Source organism: Syngnathus typhle, linkage group LG17, assembly GCF_033458585.1.
Source record: "Syngnathus typhle isolate RoL2023-S1 ecotype Sweden linkage group LG17, RoL_Styp_1.0, whole genome shotgun sequence".
Classification (NCBI taxonomy): Eukaryota; Metazoa; Chordata; class Actinopteri; order Syngnathiformes; family Syngnathidae; genus Syngnathus; species Syngnathus typhle.
The window spans coordinates 7987421-8008674 of record NC_083754.1 but is presented as its reverse complement, the minus strand read 5'-3'; the positions used below and the strand labels follow the sequence as shown (position 1 = coordinate 8008674).

The 21254-nt window shown below is 45.7% G+C and overlaps 2 protein-coding genes across 2 annotated transcripts; both read right to left on the bottom strand.

Annotated features, from left to right (window-relative positions):
* Positions 1-1586: 1586 nt before the first annotated feature.
* Positions 1587-10233, bottom strand: LOC133170552 (macrophage mannose receptor 1-like). Its single transcript, XM_061303567.1, has 27 exons — positions 10030-10233; positions 9855-9964; positions 9567-9688; positions 9456-9503; positions 9221-9376; positions 9039-9130; positions 8553-8673; positions 8431-8472; positions 8184-8351; positions 7086-7205; positions 6885-7001; positions 6797-6826; positions 6570-6716; positions 6322-6471; positions 5566-5700; positions 5336-5496; positions 5140-5263; positions 5003-5057; positions 4861-4927; positions 4044-4177; positions 3930-3973; positions 3683-3856; positions 3451-3596; positions 3221-3379; positions 2889-2977; positions 2618-2807; positions 1587-2080 (listed from the first exon to the last, which is right to left on the bottom strand). The coding sequence occupies exons 1-27, from the start codon at positions 10174-10176 to the stop codon at positions 1910-1912; spliced, it is 3219 nt and encodes a 1072-aa protein (XP_061159551.1). The 5' UTR covers positions 10177-10233; the 3' UTR covers positions 1587-1909.
* A 75-nt stretch (positions 10234-10308) lies between these two features.
* LOC133170920 (macrophage mannose receptor 1-like) lies at positions 10309-20958 on the bottom strand. The gene is made up of 23 exons (XM_061304144.1): positions 20774-20958; positions 15817-16034; positions 15641-15747; positions 15353-15468; positions 15228-15284; positions 15010-15165; positions 14834-14919; positions 14428-14548; positions 14311-14361; positions 14080-14247; positions 13834-13950; positions 13643-13759; positions 12849-13060; positions 12674-12783; positions 12380-12501; positions 12255-12311; positions 12020-12175; positions 11864-11952; positions 11320-11443; positions 11189-11239; positions 10942-11109; positions 10699-10821; positions 10309-10624 (listed from the first exon to the last, which is right to left on the bottom strand). The coding sequence occupies exons 1-23, from the start codon at positions 20880-20882 to the stop codon at positions 10497-10499; spliced, it is 2763 nt and encodes a 920-aa protein (XP_061160128.1). The 5' UTR covers positions 20883-20958; the 3' UTR covers positions 10309-10496.
* Positions 20959-21254: the final 296 nt, after the last annotated feature.

Sequence of the window (21254 nt, the reverse complement as noted above, 5' to 3'; positions counted from 1 at the left end):
AACATGAAATGACACGGCAAATCGAGGCACTGAATCGTCTTTTTTTCATGCACGTTTTTTATTGAATATGTTGACAAGAGAAAACCACTACACTGGCTTTTGTCATCAATACAAGAAAAAAAAATACACGTTGAAACAGGACTCTCGACTAGTTCTCCAAGCATCACTGCCAGTAACAAATCTGCCTTCACAAATACACCATTAATTGTATATTTCCGCTTATTTGCTTTATTCCTCTCATTTTTCGACATGCTACCACATAATTCAGCCGATTCACGCGATTCTAATTTTAACATATTTCAAATATTCATGTCATTGGTGCTTCCATTTTTCTTTATTCAAAAAATGTTTTTGCAAAATTCACAAATTTCCAGCAAAAGTTTCCCCACTCATTCCGGATGGCACATTCGACATTTCATATTTACATCGTTCCAGTTTGACATTCACATCATTCTGCACATTCATGGACGGGAGGACTTTCAATATTCCCAAGCCACGTTTCGAAAATGTCACATTGTAAATTGTGCTAAAATTTGCAAAAATCAGTTCTTCCCTGTTTTGGACCGATTGAACTGCTCTTCTTATTCCTACCTATTCCAAAACTTCCCACTTGGGAAAATGTTCAACTTCGCTTACTGTTTTTTCAAATTTTCAACTTCGCTTACCGTTTTTCCTCGCTTACGTAATTCTTGCTTACCGTTTTTTCTCACTTACCGTTCTTCTCGCCCATCACTTTTTGTGGCCCATTTTTTCTCGCTTACCGTTTTTCTCACTTACCACTTTGCTTAGTTTTTTTCTAGCTTACCGTTTTTTCTCGCCCTCGCCGACCATTTTTCCCTTGCTAGCTTATCGTTTTTCTCATGTTTTTGCTTAGTATTGTCCTGCTTCCCGTTTTTTTCTCGCTTAGTGCGTGCTGACCGTTGTTCTCACCTACGTTTTTTTCGTTTAGTTTTTTCTCACCTTTTCTTACGCTTACCGTTTTTTCCCGCTTACCGTTTTTGGCACTTACGGTTTTCTCGCTTACCATTTTTTATTGCTTACGGTTTTTCTCACCTAGCGTTTTTTCTTGCTTACCATTTTTCTCAGTTTTTCTTGCCTATTGTTTTTTCTCGCTTACTGTTTTTCTTGCCTATTGTTAAATTCTCGCTTAGTTTTTCTTGCGTACCTTTTTCTCAATTACAATTTTTTTCTCGCTTATCGTTTTTTCTGTCGCCTACAGCTTCTCCTCGCTTTTTTTCTCACGTACCGCTTTTCTCACGGAACATTTTTCTTGCTTATCATACCAGATTTCTTGCCTGTTGGATTTCTCGCTTACCACTTATCGCTGCTTAGTTGTTCTAACTTCCTGTTTTTCTCGCTTAACCCTCGCTTGTTTTTCTCACTTACTGTTTGTCTCGCTGTTTTTTTACTCGCTTATCGTACTGTTTTTCTCGTTGACCGTTCTCGCCGACCATTTTTTTCTCGCTTACCATTTTTCTTGCTTTTCTCGCTTGTCGTTATTTCTCACCTTTTCACATCATTTGCTAGCATTCCCCATTCCCAAGTTTTCATCCAGCTTCTTTGCCTTCACACGCAGTTTCTCCAGAAATTGCATTCTTTTATTATTACTCATCATACAATCAGTCAAAAGGGTCTCTTAATCAGGCTAGGAAAACTATCTTAACTACAAATATTGCACATTTCAATGCAATAAACTCAAAGTCAGGATGCACAAAGGCAATCAAAAAGAATCAACAAAACAGTCAAGCATGCAAGTCTGGCTTTTTTCTAAAAGCCAATTGGACTAAGATTAAATATTAAACTATAAAGTGGTTACTTTTGTACAATTATCCTACAAACCATCTATGGCTGGTGGAAAAGGCTGTGCCAAAAACAATTTAGACACTTTGACGACATCCGTCCTCACATTTTAGCGCAGGCTGGTCTTATTGGAGCTTTGCTTGATGTCCTTGATGGACACGTGACCCCTCACAAACATCTGCGTGATGCTTTGCAGATTGGCCACGCTGTATTTGTAAGTCACCTCGTCGAGCCCGTTGATTGTGATCTGGAAATGATCGTCGGCGCACTCGATGACAACCTGAGCGACAACAAGACACCTTGCATGTGATGAGTGTGAACGGCATGGCGGCGAGCAAAGACGGGAGAAGTGACATTCACGCTGACATTTTCAGGACTTTTTTTGGCGAGCAGGTCTTGCTAGTGATTGGAAGAAAATTCATGCTGTTGTGGACATTTCTGAGTAGCATCACGAGGGGTGGGATGGTTCGAGCAATTCCTTTTGACTGTGACATTTCCATTGCATACTGTTTGTAGTTTGGGAAAGAAAATCACTCCAACCTTTATTAGCGGCTAGGTGCTCTTCAACCAGTAAATGGCCGTTTCCCATAGGAAACACTCAATTGTTTTTTAAGATTGAAGTATGTTTAGGGATGTTCTACAAGATGGTTATGACAGTTGTATGAATACGCCTTGCACATAAGAACAAACAATGGAGCGACAATTAGATACTGGCACCAATCAAAGGTAAGGAAAATTCCACATGAATGTTTGGAAACCCCGAAACTGTAAGGCGGACGTGCGAGTGTGTGCAGAAATATGATGTGATTCACGTCACCTTGACTTCTTGTGCGGGTCCAGAGCTTTGTGTAGGATGCTCCTCTCCTTTGTTCCAAGTTGTGTTCACTCTGGAGTACAGCCGAATCTTCTTGGTTACAAAGTTCAACTTGAGGAGCAGCGCAACCACGTTGTCGGTGGTGTCGTCGTCGTCGTCGTTGTTGTCAGCCACAAACAGGCTGATTTTAAACCTGCAACACAGATGTGCAACTGTGTGTTTGTGGTATTAGCATCCTTGTGCCCGTGGGGGGGGGGGGGGGGGGTCATCGTACCAATCTGCCAGTTTATTTGCCCGTCCTGTAATGGTGATAACGTTGTTCACACGAAGACCTCCCTTCAGCTCGACTATCAATCCACCATACTGAAAACACACAATCAAAACATAACTAGCAAAAAAATCTTGAGTGGAAAATGCGTGCGAATGCCAAGATCTGACGTTGAACTGAAATTGTGTGGAAATCATTACAAGTTTTCATTGAACTGTCCAGAAACGGGGGAGGATGGATCAAATGTGAAGGGATTTTTTTCTGTTCATGTAGTGCGCAAAAGAGAACAAAAATGCTCTTCAGCATTCACGCAGACAAAAAAAAAAACTTCAACTCACTCTTTTCCCTGACATGGTGAGCTTGCTTCTGTGCAAGAGTATGCGGTGACCAGAATGGCTCTCCTCTGTCTTCACTGAGGTGATTGCATAATGCGCTTTGGGCATCTTGCACATGAAGCTGTTAGGTAGCTTGCAGCTCATCTGCTTCCATTTTCCAGTCTGAAAGATGAGCAAGATGAATTTCAGTGGATCGTGCCGGTGTTCTTACAAGTGCTCAATTGGCCACGCACCTTTTGCGACATCGCCACGCAGTCCTTCTTAAGGTGTTTGGGTTCTTCTGGGGCCCAGTCGGTGAAGGTCACCTCGTGGAGGTCTGACCACTCAAACATGCCTAGTACACTCTGGTCATTCAGTCCGGTCCACATGTCGCTGGTGTCTGGAGAGGATAAAGGTGAGCAAATCTCTCACCCAGCGTTCAGGTATTCCACCTATCGAGTAGTTCTACTAAGACAAATTGCGCACTGAGGTTGGAGGCCTTTTTCACCCACGTCTCCTCCACCTCGGAAAGGATGGACACCAGATTGGCACCCAATTTATTACAGACAGCTTGAGCATCAGCCCACTCCTTCTTGTCCTCAAAAGCTTTGTAGCAGAAGCCTGCAAACTCCTCCCAGGACTGTCCCGAGCATCTCGGCTCTGCAGGTCACATCCCATGCGAGGTTAGCAGTAGTTGAGCACTTAACATGGAAAAAATGCTCCGCGAACTCACCTCCGTCTGCAAATGTGAAGGCCTGGTCCGTCGAGTTGGCACTCCTGCAGGTCGTAAACGTAACAATGAGCTAGGCCTCTTAATGGCACTTTGCCATAAACGTTGGCCACTCACTGGAGGGAGCTGATCCCGTTGTGGGTGGAGCCAGCAAAACCGTTCTTCACCACGGCTGTCATCACAATACAGTCTCCTCCAATGTCGTTACAAAGGACGCCGGCGTGAATAGCGGCCGCGCAGATGCTTGAGTCCTGCACTCACATCAGAATCAAATGAATTGACCAAGTTTGTGCATGCCAAACAGGGAATTTGACTCCGGTTGATCTCAGCCTCTGTACATTTAAGTGATTGACAACATTCAGGTAACTGACAACATTTAAGCTGCGAGAGCAGGATGTTTTTGCACGGTGATGTCTCTGAGACTCTATGTGTGGTGTGAGTTCATCAGAGCGACCGCCTGGGGGAAGAAGCTGGGTCTGCTGGTTTTGGCGTACAGCGCTCTGTAACGCCGTCCGGAGGGGAGTAGTTCGAACAAACTGTGACCTGGGTGAAAAGGGTCTGCAGAAATGTTACTTGCACATTTCCTGGTCCTGGACAGGTACAAGTCTTAGATAGATGGGAGGTTAGTCCCGTTTATCTTTTCCGCAGACCTGAACTCAACTGGCGGGTCACGATACGGAGGATTTGACTCCCTGGCCTGGCATGTCAGGGCACAATTTTGATCACAGGTACTGCACATGCTGTTGTTCTGCCTGTGTAAAAAAATTTAGCCTTCTTGATTGGTGTGTGGAAATGAATCTTTCAAAACTTGTTTCTACTTTGGAATGTAAAAGGAAATCCAAATTGAAATGTAGGTTCATCTTTGAAATGTTTATTTTTGGCAAGAGCCACTGCCTCTCCAGTCCAAGCGTCACTGGGTCAACAATCACGGTACCTCATTGTAGACCAAGGTTCCTGTGACATTGTGTTGGGAGTTGGCACACTTGGGTGGGCAGTGGAACCTGCAGAAGGCAACGACGAGCAGATTGGCAACAGGCGCTCACCGTCATGGAAACGCCGTGGCAAGTGCGACTCACGTCATTGCCTTGGTCAAGTGGAGGCTTTTGAACGTGGTGTCACAGGTCATTGCATCTGTCAAACAAAAGGTGATGTCAAAAGATGGATTGTATGTTTTTCCCGGCAACCTCGGCAGCGGAGGGAGAGACTCGCTTACCATCACGTGCGCATCCCAAGAGGTCAAAGCTGAGGCCGAAGTCAACGCTGTCCTCCAGCGGCAGGATGCGGACGTACTGAGTGGACAATGGCGAGCCGAACCGGTGCTCCCCCCCTCCGGTAAACTAGAAATAGCAGTTTGTAATGGCAAGTTTGGACAGCCCGGTCAGCGTCAGGTTGACTGGCTGGCCGCTCACTATTCCGTTCGGGTGTTCAGTCCAACTTTTGCCATCAACACTCGTCTTCATCTCAAAGTCGATGACGCAGGACCTTGGGTCAACGTGAGGACAGCCCTGGGTGACGATCCCAGTCACCTTTCTCACCTGACCCAGGTTCACCTGAATCCAGCTGGTGGAGGCTGCAGGACACGAGTTTACTAAGGACACCAAACTGCCAGTGTCGAAGTAGCTTTCAGTTGTCTACATACGATCTTGTGACGGTCTCCAACAGGAATGGCTACTCAAGTGAGCTTTCTCGGGGCTGGCGTCGCTCATAAAGGAGGAGGCTTCAAACGCTGAGTTGGCAATGCGCTTGTCCGCCTTGATCAAACTGTCAAGACACACTGAGGACAACCCAGAATCATGTTGCAACGGATGCTGAAATGTATCCCTGATAACATTTTTTTTATAATAATAAAATAGTTCTAAAAACATATTTACAGTATAGTATGTACCTTGTTATAAAAAAGTTACAGTATGTATACTTTGGCTACATATACTACATGTCACACACGTATCATATTTATATTTATATTATTTATACATTATTTTCTGTATGTCTTTTATACTACGTATTAATATAGTATTTACATGTTTGAAACGTATTTAATGTTCTAATGATAACATATGCACTTATATGGTTTAATATGCACTTATTGATACACAATTTATGTTTGTTAAAAAAAAAAAGGGTGACACTACTTCGCGGATTTTCACATATCACGGGTGGTCTTGGAATTAATTATCCGCAATAAACGAGGGATTACTGTATTGTATTGTTCTGGGCATTGTTAGGGGTTGTCAATTCACCAGACCAATGGTTGCCAAGCTTTTATGGCGAGTGGTCCCCTGAACCTTTTAGTCATCGCGTCAACGTCCTTAGTAGAACAGACCATTCAATGTGCCGTCATACCCCAACTCTGGTTGGGAGATACCGCATTAGACAACAGAGACTTGAAGCCCACCTTTCCGTTCACAGCTGTAGACCATGTGCAGGTATTTGGAGACAGCAGGGCAGGTCTCCCGGACGCCCTTGAAAGGGTCAGCAAGACAATATTGACGGTTGTCACATTTTTGCCTGTAGTGAAGGAGGGCTCCTTGCACCACGCAAGTCTCTGCAAGTCACAAGGCCGAGTGGAAGCTTATTTGGCTGCAACGGTCGTATAGTTAGAGCAAAATGTAACGCGACAATGTCGCTTATGTCCTGTCTTACCATTTGATTCGCTCTTCGTTGGACAAATGCTGCCATTCCTCCATCCGTAGAAGGCTGACTGGATGCGGATGACGCTTTGACTCTCACTCTGACAAAAGAGTTCGGTGTGCTGCTGCTGGTGGTTGCAGACAAGGATCTCCCGAAAACCTGCGAGCGTACCGTCATGTCTTTTTTCCGTCTCGCATCTTTTGACGTCAACATTCAGGATTCGGGGAGACTTGACTTACCGTTATGGTGTGGTGGTTCCGGTTTCTGTCCTGCGAGGGAAAACCAAAGATGGGCATCAAAACAAATTGGCCATGAGTCACATCTTACCTCTTGCTCTTTTCTTGCACATGTAGCTGTTGTTCTTCTGGCAGTTGTCAAATTCCCATTTTCCACTTTTAGTGTGAAAGGAAAGGCAGTTTGCACCAGAGGGTTTACTAGGGCTCTCTGTAAGGAGACGGCAGATGTTAAGCGCTCCTCTCCATTGCTCCAGACCGTCAGCAACAAATATTAGACGGGGACTGGACCGACCTGTGGTCCAGTGGGTGTAACGAAAAGGAGACCCGTCAGTCCATTTGCATCCGTCTTGAGTGCTCGTGGTTTTGGTGGCCAACCACCAAAAAGAATTATTTTGAAGAAGGTGGGACAGATCTTTGGATCAAACATGAATAAGATGTCACCAGTGAATGTCTTTAAGCTTACACGTATCATGGTTATAAATCCATTTGACATTTTACTCATTCCGTTGTGGTCTTTTGTCTGAATTCCTCGTCGTCATAGCGTCACAAGCTACTCCTGTTCTGAGTAGCGGCTCAGAGCAAGCCGTTTTGGTGCGGTCTCTTTAAATGCAAATGAGATACTTCACACCCCGCCCCCTCCACGCCAGACATATTTGTAGTTTTTAGCGGAGGTAGTGTTTTCTTGCACCGCAAACGTTTAGCTTGATTAAAAGTTGTCAACAGCAGAAGACTTGTCCTTCCAACCATATACATAACACGTAGCATAACAAATCCCCTCACAATATTTATGAATGCAGTCAAGTTAAGCAGTAAGCTAATGCTAGCGAGAAGCTAACACATTCATTTCACACTCTTGTGTTCCCCAAGAAAAAACTTCTACTCAAAATAAATCCACAAGAAGTGACAACAGAGGGCACAGCGCTAAAATCAGCAGAAAGACTAATGCTACGACAATGAGGGCATCCTAGACACGTAATATAAAAGTTAGTTTATTATTTTTGTGTCATCTCAAGCTTAGCGCTTTATTGCGTCCGTCGTTTCCATAGATTGAAGAAACTGAATCTTCAATGAAACAAAGTTTTTTTTGTATACTGACGAGTTTTTTGTATGGCGGCTTATCAAGGCCATCTAGTGATTTAAAAGAAAAGCAAGATCTTTCAATCCCTATAAGCTGTCCTTTTTCCGGTCAGATGTGAAAGAAATGTCAAGACAACCACTTGCGGTCTGGTAACCAACTGCAGGTGACGTCACATACAACGTTTTGTCTTGTCTTGAAAATGAGCAACGAAAGACAAAATAGTTCTTTCAAAATTTCTTTGGCAGATACGCCAGCCTCTACAAATATCGCAAGATTCTCAACCAACAGTCCCGATCAAGCCCATAAGCCTACCTTGTAAGAACTTCTGTTCATTTGGGTGGGTGATGCTGAGCAGGTCGCCTCCGAGGCCGACGCAGTCGTCTCGCGCCTCCTGCCAGGTCTTGCGGGACTTAAGGTTGATCAGGTAACAGAAGTTGTTGGACGGGTTGTCCAACCACCAGCCGCACTTTTCGCTCCAGCCTGTAATCGAGACTCGCGTTACTTGCGGGCCAACTGGCCAACGACCAATCACGTGTGGGCCGCAGGGTGGGACGCCCACCTTTTGATGACGGCAGATCAAGGAGAGCCTCTCGAATTTTGGCTACAAGAAGGCAAGGGGGATCAAATATGAAGGAGCAGCGAGAGGTTAAAGGGCAAAGTGAGCTGTGGTGACTTTTGGACCTTTTTTGCAGACGGATGGCTGCTCTTTAGTGCAGGACCACTCATGAAATTGTCCAGAAGCTGACAGAGCAACGCAGTCACCACGTTCTGTAGACTGTTCTCCCTCCAGCGTGATGTTGTCCTGCCACATGAGTGCGTTTGGTGTTGCAACTTATTTTCTTAAAACATTCTCATTACTCCATTTTTAACATCAACAACTACTACTCTTCCAGTGAAATCACAATGTTCCTATTTTATTCTCAGACTGTCCATCTGTAAAATTCTGCACTTTTATATGACATGACAAACTTGTATTTTATTCAAGCTTGTCAATTTTATAGTTCTTAGACAACTGCAAGTTAAATTTGTGTTAGTGGCCCAGCCCCTTTGAAACTTTACAAATATTTTTTTGCTCTTGCAACATTGTGACCAAGCCAACTTTGGCTTTCTCATATGTCATTCTGGACAAATGCCAACATTTTAGACTGCTGTAGATGTTTCACTTACTGCAGACGTCGCGTCGCTCCAGGAAAATTTGTTGTCTTGGTTCTTCGTAAGTCCCACGAAAGGCCAATATCCTCTATCATCTCGCACGTGAGCTTGAGGAAAGCAGAACAAGCGCTAGTTGCAAAGATGCTGGGAAGCATTGCAGGACGATCACAGAATCATCAGTTTGTCTTGGCGCTCACCAGCCAAGAAATTCTTTTCGTCCTCTGAGTGGACACTGGCTAAGTGACCATGCTGTTCTCTGCAAAACTCCTCAGCCAACTGCCAATTCCTACGTGTCCACTCAAAATGATAGCAAGAGTTGTTGTGCAGGAAGTCGCCAGGGTTGCAGGAGGAAGCTGAAGCCACAAACAAACTTGGATTGGAAAAGCACGGCAGGACGGTACAGGAGTAAAAACAAGCGTGGCATCCACTCACTCTCCACTCGATCGTAACCGAAGTCTTTGAAGGAACACTTCGGGCAGCCTGCAAAAAGACCACACAAATGTCCCTTTCGACATAAACATGACAACTCCTGAGCAGGCTTACCGTCCAGTGGGCGCTTGCACATGAATGCCAACGAGGATCCGCACGAGCCGTGTCGCCACTTTCCTGGCTGACTCGTGATCCACGCGCCTTGGTTGACATACACGCAGGAGTCTACGTTGGAGCTGTCGGAAGAAGTCGTGAAAAGCATCTTACAAACAGGATGAATTGGAGGCTCTTTTCTTGCTCTCTTTTAACAAAAGTCTTTATTCCCCTCGTCACATGTGCTCTCTCCCATTTAGGAAACGGGCCCCAAAACCTTGCCTGACATTCAAGACGTGACCCTCTTACCTTGTAACGTGACGTGAATCCCAGTTGGAGTAGGTCCCCGTTACACGGGCATCGGACCAAGTCATCTTCTGTTCCTCCGCGTCATGCCGACACCAGAACTCGTTGCATTTCTGCAGAGGCCAAACCCGGTCGTCACGTACCAGTAAAGAACCAACAACCCGCGCTTCCGTCTCACCAGATTGGAGAGTCCGATCCAGTAGGGGTTCTTGCCCATTTGCTTCTTCACAAAGGCTTCCTCGTCCGATGAGGCGATGGAGACCAGGTCGCCTCCCTCCCAGACGCAGTCGTACCGAGCCCCCAGCCAACCGTTGGGGGTCACCATCTTCTTATAGCAATTGGACTGGTGAAGACTCCACCCCTTCTCACATGTTGATTCAGAATTGACTGAGGACACCATTATCGTGCGGTTATTCCGAATTGCAGAAATACAAAATTATCCACACGTAATGCCATTACTGTCTTATCAGCATTTTGTAGAAACTAAAATTTCAGTAAGCTAGTTATTGCCAATCGTGTCAACTGGGGGACCAACCATTGACACGCCCACAAAGAAATGCCTGCCTACTGCTATTGTGGGACTTCAGAAGAAGCCTTCCTTAATACTTCACATCTGATGACACAACTCTAAGAATCGGACGAATATCAAATCGTGCCTTTTCCTATTCTCTTGCAGATGTAGCAGCTTTCTTCTTCGCAATCGTCAAATTTCCAGCGGCCCTCTGTAGTGAGCAAGGAAAGGCAGCTTCCACCGGGGCCTTCTCTGGCAATGCCTGGAAGGAGACGACAGAAGCTAAGCACTCGTCCGTTTTGTCGCCGACAAACATTCCCCGGGTTATAGGCAGACCTGTTTTCAGGTTTTTGTAAGTGGACATTGATCCGTCAATCCACTTGATGCCGTTTGTAGTATTGGTATTGGTATTGGCGCCCAACCACAGAGAGGGACTGGTCAGCGGAAAAGCGTACAGACCTTTGGACAATGATCAAGAGTTTGAACATCGCACAGATGCGTGTGTAGCAACGTTGTTCCTTCTGGAGTCCATGCGGCATGAACTGTGTGAGCCTGTATCGTGTCCTCTAGGCAGTTTACCTTGTATGAAGTATTCTTCACTTGAGTGGGTGATGCTGAGCAGGTCGCCTCCGAGGCTGATGCAGTCGTCTCGCGCCTTCTGCCAGGTCTTGCGGAACTTGCGGTTGATCAGGTAGCAGAAGTCGTTGGACGGGTTGTTCAGCCACCAGCCGCACTTTTCGCTCCAGCCTGCAAGCAAGACCCGTGTCACTTGAGGGCAAAGTGGCGACCGACCGACCACGTGTCGGCTGCAGAGTGGGTCGCCCACCTGGTTTCCATGTTGATGACGGCAGAAAAGGAAGACCCTCTCGGACCTTGTCTGCAAGAACACAAGGGGGACCAAATATGAGGTTTCAGCGAGAGGTTAAAGGGCAAAATGAGCTGTGGTGACTTGCGGACCTTTTTTGCAGATAGATGGCTGCTCTTGAGCGCATGACCACTCATCAAATTCTCCAGAAGCTGACAGAGCAAAGCACTCATCGAATACTGTCGAATTTTTTCCCATCAACTGCGTGACGTAGTCCTGCGGACGACACGGCGAACGCCACTTGAGCGTGTTTTGTGTTGCGCTTGGTTGAATGAGTCCTTTGTTTTATCATTCCGTGTTGTAGCATTTCAACTTTCTTCTGGTGAAATCATAACTTTGAGCGTTTCGGTGAAAACTTTGCATACTGGGACTAATTTCGTCACGTCATCCTGTTTTATTCTCCGTAATTCCGTCAAATCCTGCACTATATCCCACAAGACGGATTCCTTTTTTGTTTTTTAAATCTCGTTCAGGTTTTCTTGGTCATGTTAATATCATTCTGAAGCGAAAATGGCAACTTTGTTCCGCAAATGTTCCAGAAGCATTTTTCTATTCTTGGTACATGACTACAATTCCAATCTTTTGCCTTCAGGTAGAGGCAAATTTCTTTGACTTCAGTAAATGTTTTATACTTACCGTAGTGTGTTTGTCAATCCACTCATAGTTGGGTTTTTTCTTCCTCAGTCCCACAAAAGGCCGAGATCCTCCTACGTCTCGGATGTGAGCTTGAGGAAAGCAGAAGCGCTTCAGCACAAAAAGAGCACCTACTTGGCAGTTGGTCTTAGCGCTCACCTGCCAAGAAATTGCCTTCATCCGCTGCGAGGACGCTGGCCAGGTGACCTTTACGTCCTTTGCAAAACCTCTCGGCGGCCCACTGCACCATCTTCTTCCCCTCAAAATGATAGCAAGAATCGTCGAACAGGAATTCGCCAGGGTGGCAGGAGGAAGCTGAAGCCACAAACAAACTTGGATTCGAAAAGCACGGCGGGACGATGCAGGAGTAAAAACAAGCACGGCAGCCACTCACTCTCCAATCGATCGTAAACGAAGTCTTTTAAGGAACACGGCCAGCCCTCCGTGCAGTCTGCAGACAGACCGCACGATTAAAATGTTCCTTTCGACATAAACATGACAACTCCTGAGCAGGCTTACCGTTCAGTGGGCGCTTGCACATGAACGCCAACGAGGATCTGCACGAGCCGTGTCGCCACTTTCCTGGCTGACTCTCGTTCCACACGCCTTGGTTGACATATGCGCAAGACTCTACGTCGGACCTGTCGGGAGAAGTCGTGAAAAGCATCTTACAAACAGGATGAATTGGAGGTCCTTTTCTTGGTCTAACAAAAGCCTTTTTTCCCCCTCGTCACACGTGCTCTTTCCCATTTTGGAAAGGGACCCCAAAACCTTGCCTGACAGTGAAAGGACGTAAAGACGTGACCTTTTTACCTTCCAACCTGACGCAAGTCCCAGTTAGAGTAGCTTGCCATCACGTTGGCATTGGACCAAGTCAGGTTCTTTTGCCCCTCGTCATACCAACACCATGCCTCATCGCATTTCTGCAGAGACCAATCCCGGTTGTCAGTCGCGTAACAGTAGAGAACCGCTTGCGCTTCCGTCTCACCAGATTGGATAGTCCGATCCAGAAGGGGTCGTCGCCCATTTGCTTCTTCACAAAGGCTTCCTCGTTCGATGAGGTGAACGAGACCAGGTCGCCGCCCTCCCAGACGCAGTCGTGCCGAGCCCCCAGCCAACCGTTGGGAGTCGCCATTTTCTTGTAGCAACTGAAGCCCAAAGGGAGCCAGCCCTTGGTCCTATCACATAACTTCTGATTGACTGAGGAAACATGTGGAGGATCGTAGTATATTTTTATTTGACACATATCGCATATTCCACTTTTCTCTGTTGAGTGTGGGCCTCAGGACGTGGGTACTTTTAGCCCTCAAGAAACGCTGACGTACAAGTACAGAGATTAGAATTGGGTCAGCTGGCTCCGATCCAAATTTGACCATCAAGCAGTCTTGTTTGTGACCATCTTGGGGGAAGAAATTATACCGACTGTTTGGGATCAGAGTTTAACAATGAGTGGTTTGGTTTGGTTTGGTTTGTAACCATTTAGGGTAGAGACTCAATGTAAAAATCACGGAAGGAACTCTGCGCAGATGTTTTTTCCTGCCCTGAGCCAGCCACTTTCAACAGCGTGTTCCCGAAGAACAACTGACCACCAAATACAATTTACCACAGGATTATCAACGCTTTGCCACAAATGTCGTGGTTGGGGAAAACAAGAAATTCAGACCAGCAGCAGTCTTACAGTTTTGCCGATTGCGTTAGCTCTATGACTGACAGTTGACACGCTGATAGATTTCATCGAGAGGACTTCAGAAGTCAGTGCAAATTGGCCAAGCGTCATATTACCTTTTCCTCTTCTCTTGCAGATGTAGCTGCTTTTTTTCTTGCAATTGTCAAATTTCAAGCTGACGTCAATAGTGAGCAAGGAAGGGCAGCGTCCGCCAGTGGCGTCACTGGCGTCACCTGGAAGGAGACAACAGACGCTATGGACTCCTCCGTTTTGTCGCCGACAAACATTCCTCGGGTTATAGACCAACCTGTTTTCAGGTTTTTGTAAGTAAACGGGGATCTATCAGTCCACTTGCTGCCTTCAGTGATATTGGCATTGGCGCCCAACCATAGAGAGGGAATGGTCAGATGAAGGGCGTATAAACCTTTGGATTAAGGTTAAACAACAACAAGAGTTTGAACATTGACAGGTGCGTGTGTAGCAGCGTTGTTCCTTCTGGAGTCCTTGTGGCATGAACTGTGTGAGCCTCTATTGTGTCCTCTGGGCAGTTTACCTTCTATGAAGTTCTCTTCATACGAGTGAGAGATGCTGAGCAGGTCGCCTCCGTGGCCGACGCAGTCGTCTCGCGCCTCCTGCCAGGTCTTGCGGGACTGGCGGTTGATCAGGTAGCAGAAGTCGTCGGAAGGGTTGTCCAGCCACCAGCCACACTTTTCGCTCCAGCCTGCAAGCAAGACTCGCGTCACTTGAGTGGCGCCAAGAGCGCGACCACGGATGTGACGCCCACCTGGCCTGAATATTGACGGCAGATGAGCAGTAAGAACCTGTTGGAACTTGGCTGAAAGAGGGATCAAGTATGAGAGCGTGCAGGAAAGGGCAAAGGGAGCCGTTGTGACTTTCAGACCTTTTTTGCAGATGGCTCCATACATTTCGGTGCAAGAGCAGTCATCAACTCTTCCTTCTGGCCTCAGAGCTGCACAGTTGTAAGAGTTTGTAGGTCCGTTGGGCACCCATGGGGTGCCGGCCTGCACACATGACGGAGGTGACTTGAGCGCATGATGGCTTTTTCTTTCTTTTTTTTTGCTCTTCTCAATTACAATTCTAATTGCCATCAAACTGCAGCTTTGTCTGGAAAACATTTCTTTCTCTTCTCGTAACATGGCCACCATTCTGGTTAGACTTTTTTCTTTTGTTCAAGAAAACTTTTTTTCTTGCTAAAATGACACTTTGTATCTCACTTTTATCTTTTCCATTTCAGTACAACATCTTCATTCTGGACAAATTTTTAGGTCACTAAACATTTCACTTACGGTAGCTGTTCCGTCAGAATACTCAAACGTGCCGTTCTTCTTCTGGAGTCCCAACCATGAATGATGAGTTACGTTTCTCACGTGAGCTTGAGGAAAGCAGAACAAGCAAAAGTTGCAAAGATGTTGAAGAGCATTGGAGGATAATCGCAGGATTGTCAGTTGGCCTTAACGCTCACCAGCCAAGCGTTTGGCTTGGTCCTCTGAGTGGACGCTGGCCAGGTGGCCATTCCGTCCCTTGCAGAAGTTCTCGGCGGGCTGCCAAGTCATCATTCTCCCCTCAAAGTGATAGCAAGAGTCATCGTACAGGAAGTCGCCGGGGTCGCAGGAGGAAGCTGGAGCCACAAACAAATTTGCATTGGAAACGGATGACGGGACAAGCGTGGCTGCGACTCACTTTCCACTCGATTGTAACCCAAGTTTTTGGAGGAACACGACCGACCCTCCGGGCAGTCTGCAGAAAGACCACGCAATTGAAATGTTTCTTTCGACATCGTAACATCCCAACTTGTGTGGGCTTACCATCCGACGAGCGCTCGCACATGTACGGCAACGAGGATCCGCACGAGCCATGTCGCCACTTTCCTGACTGACTGTACGCGCCTTGGTTGATGTACGCACAGGACTCTACGTCGGAGCTGTCGGGAGAAGTTGTGAAAAGCATCTCAGTATTTTTTTTCTTGCTTTCTGATGAAAAAATGACAAAAGCTTTTTTTTTTTCCCCTCGTCACATGTGCTCTTTCCGATTTTGGAAAGGGGCCCCAAAACCTTGCTTGACAGTAAAATGACATAAAGACGTGCCCTTCATACCTTCCAGCCTGACGTGAGTCCCAGTTGGAGTAGTTTGTCGTCACGCCAACATCTGACCAAGTCAGCTTTTTTTTCACCGTGTCATACGGACTCCAGAACTCGTATTTCTGCAGAGACCAATCCCGGTTGTCAATCGCGTACCAGTAGAGAATCAACTGCTTGCTCTTCAGTCTTACCAGATTGGAAAGTCCGATCCAGAAGGGGTCATCGCCCATTTGCTTCTTCACAAAGGCTTCCTCATCCGACGAGGCGACCGAGACCAGGTCGCCGCCCTCCCAGACGCACTCGTGCCGAGCCCCCAGCCAACCGTTGGGGGTTGCCATCTTCTTGTAACAACTGGAGCCGAAAGGGAGCCAGCCTTCCTCACATGCTGAGCGCGGATCAGCCGAGGACACTGTTAGAAAAATGTATATATATGTTATCATGCGTTCTCTAATCAATGCTTTACCGCAAAATTACTGCAATATATGCTTGCTGTTTGGCCTTGCTGTTTTCATGATGTACCACAGAAGAGAAAAGTTATCCCTGGGTCAGACAGGACGCAGCTGGCAACTCAGTGGCAACTCAGCAAAAAGAAGACATCTACCGAGACAGTTCCTTTCTAACAAAGACCACTTTGTTAGACAACATGCCTCATTGCTGTCTTGCACCCCAGATGAACCTCCAAGTGACCATTAAAGTCAGGGTTTTTCCAAACTATCTCGCTTGTCTCATCCTACACAAGGTCGTAATACATCCCTTGAGAACAAGGGCTTTCTCTTCTCAACTCAAACTCCTTTTCTAACATGTTCTTATCAGTATGTAACACCTGGTGATTTTTTGCTTACGAGGCAAAGCCCACTTGCTTTCTTAGGGGCTTTGTCTAACGATTGTGGGTAGGGCAAATCCAAATAAAAAGAGCGGGAGTGTATACAGATATTTAGTGTAGTGAGACTGTTGTGAAGCTATCTGTACTGCACTCCTCGCGAGAAAAAACGTAATATTCTGTCTCACTTGTGGTTTGTTTGCTGTTGCTCTTCTCTTAACAGTTATTCAGTCAGTGAATTAAACCTGACAGACACATTTGTGACTTATATGACCTACTGCAGAGGCGTAGCCAGGAATTTTTCCAGTAGGGGGGCGCGCCCACAGGAAAAAAAATCGAACATCACCCACGCCGTTCGCTGATGCTAAAACAACATCCGGGTCCGGGAGGCAAACGGTGAATGGATAACATCGCGCACATAGAATAGCACAAGCACATTCGCGCAAGACCAAAAGAAAAAAACAGCATGAAAATGAAGAATCGAAAAAGCTCGATTTTTTCAACCGGGACGCAGGGAGTCCTAACCGGGGCGCCGCCCCGGCTTGGCTGCGCCTCTGACCTACTGGCATAACTGTCTTGCCAGTAGTATCGGGTTTTCTTTCAAAAGACAGAAAGTTGACCCAAGTTGTGGGTCAATCCAATCAGTATTTCTTTAAAACGAAATTAGGTTATTTTTGTAACAGGCATTCAGTTCAGTTTCACCTATAATAATATTTTCCTGTGTTCTTTTTTCAGATGTTCAAATGCAAATAACACACTAAAAAGATCTGTTAATCTCTTTCTAGAAGGGAAGGGGCGCATTTTTACAACAATTTGAAATTAAGTCGTTTGTGGTGGCATTTTGCTTGCATCGCCGCTTAAGACAATGTGGCAGGCAGCTTGCGACGCTTTGTGATTCAAGCGACGCTTTGTGATTCAAAAGTCACGCGCTTTCAATTTTGGCTCACCACAGATGACACTAAATTGTACACTTAGCCCACAAACGAGCAAATACGCCCTCGTGTGGATTATTTCTGTACTGCTTGCTCTGAGAAACTGAGCCCCACATTTATTGATGTGGCTCCTTTGTTAGCGCCTCAGAATGAATAAAACAACCTAGAATCCGGGAATTAAAAATGGAGAAAACACACCAATGAAATGGGAGAACGTGAAGTCGAGTTGTTCTTGTAAATATCCCTTTATTTTCCCTCCAAGTCTTTCTTCATTCGTTCACCTTCACAACAATTCACTTTGATGTGGCGGCTGTGGCTCAGGTAGTAGAACTGGTCGATTAGAAACCAATAGGTTGACGGTTGGACCCTATGTAATTCTGATTTTAAAGTGAGAATTCTGACTTGAATGTCTGAATTCTGACTGTAAAGTGAGAATTCCCACTTTCTGACTTTAAAGTCAAAGAATTCTCACTTTAAAGTCAGAATTCTGTCACCCCCTTTTTTTTCTTCACCGAGGCCCTTATCCTCTTCCGTACCATAAAGCTTACACCCTAGCCCAGGGCTGGCCAAACCTTTTGACTTGCGGGCCGAATTGGGTTTTAAACTTTGACCGGGGGGCCGAACCAGGAGCAGATGGATGTAGTGTTTGTGTGAACTAATATAAATGACATGTAAAGGTCATTTCATAAAAGGTTTTTACTTTTAGTAGATACTTGTTGGAATAATTTAAGTAAAGCCTTGTTATTTACATGTTATGACTTTCCTGTTGTTTAAATTCTTCCTCTTTAGTGACAGAGATGTCTTTTGTTCCCTGTCAGCCATATTTCTCCTTACTGTCCTTTTGTTATGTGTGTGTGTTTTTGTTCCTGTAAGAGGTCTTCACCAACAATGAGCAGAGCATATTTGCATAGGCGAAGTGTTCTGATTTGGTTCATAGATTCTTGTTGGTCAGAACTGTGTCAAGCGTTATATAGTCAAGTTATCTGATCTCACTCGCGGACGAGTCGGTCAACAATGGGAGAAGAACAGCTGGACAAACTCTGCGGGGGTCACGGGCCGACAATGAAGTGCTAATTTACACCACACTGCATTCTTTAGCTAATCAGCGTTGCTACAGACACAATCTCCCCTCCCTTTAGTGTAGCAACTAGGGGTGTAACGATACATCGATACACATCGATTAATCGATATTATGCTATACGATTTATTGGCATCGATGCTAAAGGTAAACATCGATTTATATCGCCGTGTTTGACCTCGGACATTAGACGCGACTTTATTTTGAAATACAGTTCATTGTTGCTTGCTTCCTCTTTCCGGGTGCGCGGCGTTGTTGTGTTGTGAGCAGAGCAGGCACGTGAAAGGGGAGTCGACAACTAATACGCGGCTCCTGGGCTGGTGCTATGGCTAGTGTCCAAAAAGACGAGGAAATTTGCTCCCCTTTAGGCTTCAAGTCATTCGTTTGGAAGCACTTTGGATTCCAAAGAAAAGATGGCTCAACGGACAAGACACGTGCAGTTTGTAAATCCTGCCATGCGGTGATCAAATATTCAGAGAGCACAAATCTCGCCGCACATTTAAAGAAAAAACACGACATCAAAGTTCAGTGTTAAAGTAAGCAATTTCTATACTACAATACTCTTGTAATTTCCTAAATAAAGAGTTTGCAGTACCTTGTTGATTTTGCGTATGAATTGTTATAAATCAGGATATTGTTCTATATTTTTTATTAAAAAAAAATATATATCGATCGTAGAGCACTATATCGCGATATATCGTGAATGAATCGCAGCAGGCTTTAAGATATCGGCAAATATCGTATCGTAGTTCTTTATATCGATATTATATCGTATCGTGACAAAACCCGCGATTTACACCCCTAGTAGCAACGCCTCTGTAACCAGGGCAACCAAAACATTAAATAGAGGAGCACGTGAAGTGAGAACTCAGAATTGATGGAAATTGTAACTGAGTTTCCTCTCTCTATCGTTCTCCTCGCGAGTAAACCTGTTCTGGTTCTTTTCTCCTCTTCCTTCCAGCGTGTGGTTAAATGTCTGATGGTATTTAGACCTGACAATACTAAAGCATGGATATTAAAAGAAGGCCCAGCGCCGCCTGTACTTCCTGCGGAAACTCAGGCGAGCGAGCGCTCTTCCGGCCGTCTTGACTACATTTTACCGTGGCACCATTGAGAGCGTCCTCTCCAGCTGTATTGCTGTTTGGGGTGGCGGCTGCACTGACTACAACTTGAAGGCCCTGCAGCGCATAGTGAACACAGCTGGTAAGATTATTGGAAGACATTTACATCTCCCATCTCACCCGCAAGGCGACCACGATTGTGAGTGACGCGAGTCACCCCGCTCACTCTTTATTTGATCTTCTGCCCTCTGGGAAGAGGTATAGGAGCCTGCGCTCCCGCACCACCAGACTCAACAACAGCTTCATTCTCCAGGCTGTTAGGATCCTGAACTCGCTTCCCCTTTCTGCGTAGCGTCCTGTACTTTTGCGCTGTGCTTACTGTCTGCTGTATGCACACTGGCTCCATTTTGCTCCTCTTATTTATTGTGTTATCTGTTTATTTATTATTTATTCATCACTCATTATTTATTGTTTGTGCCTTCTTGTTTTTATATTGTGTCGTTTACTTGTATGTCTATCGTGTGATATGTCTCGTCACTGTGGGATAGAGAAAACGTAATTTTGGTTTCTTTGTGTGTCTGACATGTGAAAGAATACACGAATTAAAGTAATAAAGAAATCAATAGTATTGTTGGTTTCCCTTTTTTGCTAATGCATCATAGTCTGGAGTAAAATTTGTTGTGGTAATTCTTAAAATAGAGCCGAGGTGTCGGTCCGTTAACCTAGATCTGTGACGGGCTTTGTTGACGTTCATGTGGCTGAACGTCTTCTCACACACGTAGGTCGAGCCAAATTGTCCACTCTTTTTTTACATTCGGCACTCAGTGTCCACCTTTCTTTTCTTCAGGCCACTCATTTTAATGGAAGGATTCCAGGGGAAGGTTTGTGGGTGGCATTAGCGTAAAATTGTATCTGAAAACTCAGTGCGCGAATTAAGAGAATATTGACGTCACAGCCTACACTCGAAACTCGACACTAATAGATGCAATTACTACGTACTACGTACGCACACGCACTTGTGAGTGTGCACCGAGCTTTCTGACACGGCTCCCGGGAGTAAATGCGCGGGCGGGCGCTTCCCCATCTACTGGGGAAACATAGTAATTGCAGGGAAAATGACCCCAAAATTTTTTTATTCAGGTTTGGCGGGCCGGATTAAACGGCTCCGTGGGCCATAGTTTGCCCATGTCACCCCTAGCCACACACCTTGCCTCCAGGTCGCTATTGTAAATGAGAAAGTGTTCTAAATTGACTTACCTGGTAAAACTTTGTATGAATACAAATAAAAAAATAAAAAAATTAATACAATAAAAGCGGCACCCAATGAAAGAACGAGCCTCACGAGCACCTTCTGGTGCGTTCTCATCGTCTGGGAGTCCACGGGGGGCCAGACTCTGCGCGGACAGTGGCGGGCGGGTGCCTTCGACTTGACCTCGCACAGCTTTCTAACACCAGGCGCGCACACATCGAGCTCGCGCACGCTGTACGTGTGCACGCCACCGGCTTTTTGAGGGGACGTGACGTCATTTGGCCCGTTTGACTACAACCACTGAACAACAAAAAAACGTCACAACCCTTTGATTCTGTTCGGAAAGGCAATACAAAGCAAGCACTGCGACATTGTAAAGGGGGGGGGGTCACATTTTGGGCACTAGCAAACCTGCTAGTTGGGCCAGGATCAAAGTGAAGTGACGTAATTTTTACCTTGTCATAATGGATTTGCCGATAACGTCATTTG